Source organism: Elephantulus edwardii, unplaced genomic scaffold (genome assembly GCF_000299155.1).
Source record: "Elephantulus edwardii isolate Elephantulus edwardi_28Jun2011 unplaced genomic scaffold, EleEdw1.0 scaffold00070, whole genome shotgun sequence".
NCBI lineage: Eukaryota > Metazoa > Chordata > Mammalia > Macroscelidea > Macroscelididae > Elephantulus > Elephantulus edwardii.
Genome location: NW_006399820.1, coordinates 13,611,355 through 13,615,020, shown reverse-complemented (window position 1 = coordinate 13,615,020; position 3,666 = coordinate 13,611,355). Strand labels below are relative to the sequence as shown.

The window sequence follows — 3,666 nt, the reverse complement described above, 5'->3', positions numbered from 1 at the left end:
GAAGGCTTTCCAAGCGCATGCTCCACCAGTAGACCTTTGGAAAATGGGAACTCAGTCTAGGCTCCCACTCCCAAATTCTGACTGGGTTGAGAATACCAAGGTATGCTGACACCACTTGTTCTTTATGTAACCTAAGTTCTTGTACTTTGGAAAACTTTTTTCATTAAAAAGAATCTACATTTTTGTTGCCTTGAGCTCTTTAAAAATCTAGTAGAAATGTTTTTTGGTCTTTTTTTCCTTTTTTTGATTGCATGGTAGCTGATACGTATATAACCAGATTGCAGCCTTCTTGAAGATGAGACCTTTTTTTTCTTTTTTATACTTTGTGAATTTATCACATAGCTTCACACAACTATGATAATCCTGACACTTGTAAAAAACTTTATAAAGCTTATTGGTCTATGTTGTAACAGTGTTAGTTTTAAGTTATTTACCTCAAGCCTTTGAAGTTGATAGGACAGATGTGTTCTCCATGTTATGCTTGTCAGGGAAGTTTGGCTGGGTTTGGCCACACATTAGAAAGTGTCAAGAACAATAAATCAGATCTCCTTGACTCCATATTTAGAACCTTGCTTTTCAGGATTAGGATCTGCATGTTCATCATCTGTAAAATTGTTACCGTTCAGGACCTTCATAAAGATTTTTAAAGAGCACCCTTACCTCCATCTGGGTGGAGTCTCCCCTCAGCCAAATGGTGCCATGCAGTGACCAACCTACACAACCGTACATTCTTGCCAGTTTAACAGCATAGACATTTAATAGTCTCATTGGTAGAGAAGAATGTTGTTTAGGTTTGAGGGTTTTCCTGAAAATGAACCCATTGAGTCAGTGGAGTATTAGATTTCGTTGCTGCTTGTTTGTTGATGCTGATTTATTTCCCACAGGTATTAGTCACTGTACCTCTGGCTTTACTGCAGAAAGGTGCCATTCAGTTTAGCCCACCCCTGCTGGAGAAGAAGATGAAGGCTATCAATAGCTTAGGTGCAGGAATCATTGAAAAGGTAAGTGCAGTTTCTTTAGCATCATAACTGAAGAGATTAATGTCGTATGAAAAGAGTTTCTTCACTTCAGATATTGTAGTAGGTGATTTCTCAATCCAAATAAAACTTGTGATACCTTTCTCATTGGAAGAATTGTTTGTTAAGAATACACACATTATATCCCAGTAAAAGGAGAGCTAACTGAAGTTTCTGAGTTGTGATGTTAAGAGAGTAGATCTTGCCACTTAAAATTTGAATTTGACATCAAACTCAACTCACTGCCATTCAGTAGTAACCAACTCATAGCCGACCTTCCAGTGGGTTTTTGGAGGCCGTGAGTTACATAGGAGAAGATTGCCCATTTTTCTCTCATGGAAAGGCTAGTAGATTCAGCCACCAGAGAGGTGAGACATGCAGCTCCCTATAGACTGCCACTCACAGTTTGGGGGGTTTTCTTCAGCTTTCTGTGTCTCCACTTCACTCACTGACTGCCATGAGGAGTCAGTGTTTTACTTCCTCTGCTTTTAACATTTCCCTTAACAGCATCTACTAGTGCTGCCCTTTATACTGGAAAGCTTATGTTGTTACTGGTGTTTGCTGTTGAATTGGAACCAACCCACAGCTGACCCTTCAGCGTGCTTTCAGAGATGGTTAATCACATGGGAGGAAACTGCCCATCCATCTCCTGTCTTTAGAATTGCAGGCCAGCTTCTTTCTACTAGGCCACCAGATAACCCTGAGAAAGCTTCTGAGTAGTTAGCAGTGTTATGTTTCAACAGCTTACCAGCTTCAGGACCAAGTCTCAGACATGCGTTACACCTTTCATTAGCTAGTGGGTTGTAATTGAATCCTGCTTTTATCCAGAGTTCTGGGATTAAAAAGAAAAGGCCTGGTGGTCACCAGAAAAAGGTGAGGAGAATGGAAAGGGCATATCAAGGGTTGAGTATAACTGATAGGATTTAGAGTAAGCCTCTGGTTGCTGCTTCGAGATGGTGCATGTCTTTTAAACAACGTCTTACTTGCTTTTGCTTACTTTGCAGATTGGCTTGCAATTTCCATATAGATTTTGGGACAACAAAGTTCAAGGGGCTGACTTTTTTGGTCATGTTACTCCTGATGTCAGCAAGCGAGGGCTTTTTGCTGTGTTCTATGACATGGATCCCCAGGTAAGGTCAGTGGTGAGATGTGGCATGAATTCCCCGTGTTACAAGGGAGCATTTGTCTGGGAATTTCCAGAGTATCAGGCTTAAGAACAAGTGAAAATGAGGGAGATTCCTCACATATATTTATATGGACTCCTCAAATATGGTAGTAATGAAGACTAGAAAAGTTTCCCCCTGGGAAGGGAACCTAATAGTTCCCACATAATTCTTGATACTAATATTGCTCTTTCAGAAATAAAGTTGATGTGGTAAAAAAGTGTCATTTCAAACTGATAGGGGGAATTTCTCCAAGGTAACGTAAGTGGCAGAGCAATAATATGAATTGTACTTAAAACTCCCCCTGTAACGGACCTCTAGTGAGCTGTTTATCATCCAGTCTGTCATTTTAGCTAAAAGATGCCCTTCGGGAGTACTTTCAGTTGGGGTTTATGAAGCATTTTCAGGACTACATCCTTCTAGTCAGGTCAGTAAGTCTTGTCTTTTTAAAAATTTTAGTTCTATTTCACATTTTTCTCCCATTTTATCAAGATTTCATTGTTATATCTGAGTGGTCCTCAGTGGTGAGTGATTTTTGTATTTTATCTGCAGCTAGCCCTTCCCAACCTCTTTTTGCCTGTAAAACAAGTGCTTGTAGGTGAAAAACTGAGGGAACCCTTAAGTGGGTTCTTGAGTGTTGTCAGAGTGAAATAAGAAAATACTCAGATGAGCAATGAGTATGTATTAGAAAAAAGCCGTGGTGATAGAACAAGGATAAGGGAAAATGGAAAACAAATGAACTGTGTTGCAGGAGTGAGCTGTTTAAAAAATGTGCTGTGTACTGAAAGAAAATGCAAAATGCTTTTGCCTTTTGTGTCTCCAGAAGCAGCAAAGCGTGCTGATGTCGGTGATTGCTGGCGAGGCCGTGGAGGTCATGAAGAACCTGGAAGACATGCAGGTGGTGCAGCAGTGCATGGCGGTCCTCCGGGAGCTGTTCAAGGAGCAGGTCAGAGGCCTCCCCTGGGGCAGGAGGAAATTGGCCTACTTGCTGTAGGAGAGAATCATGGACTCCCCATAATCTGGCATTACTAGGACCTGAGGGGATGGTGGCAGCAGGCCGCTTTATCCTTTCTTCTGGAGCCCCTGGGTGATGAAGATTGCTGATGCTCTTGGCTGCCACCCAAACAGATGGAGGTTTGAGCACATCCACATGCATCTGAATGCACTTCTGAAAAATCAGTCCTCGAAAGCTCCCAACAATGTATATGAATTGTTGACTAAAAAACCAGTTTGCTCTCTAAACTTTCACAAGATTATAACAAAATGTTAAAAGAATTTGGAAGTGAGCTCTGAAGCATGTGGCATCACCATGAGTCAGACCAGAGGTGATGGCTATTGATTATTTCCATATTACATGTATAGGCTCTGTGCTTCCTTGTACACTGTAGGCTTCCTCCTTTTCCTTCTCATACCAAAGATTCTCCTCACACTTTGTTTTTATTTTTTTAAATTTTTATTATTATTATTAATTTTAATGAAAGTTTACA

The 3,666-nt window shown here is 40.7% G+C and overlaps 1 protein-coding gene across 1 annotated transcript in view; it reads left to right on the top strand.

Annotated features, from left to right (window-relative positions):
* The window catches only part of KDM1B (lysine (K)-specific demethylase 1B), a 60,301-nt gene that overhangs the window by 48,229 nt on the left and 8,406 nt on the right, over positions 1 to 3,666 (top strand). The window contains exons 16-18 of the mRNA XM_006888689.1: positions 885 to 1,001; positions 2,021 to 2,146; positions 3,009 to 3,125. Coding sequence (XP_006888751.1) covers positions 885 to 1,001; positions 2,021 to 2,146; positions 3,009 to 3,125 — 360 coding nt within the window. The remainder of the gene's footprint in view (positions 1 to 884; positions 1,002 to 2,020; positions 2,147 to 3,008; positions 3,126 to 3,666) is intronic.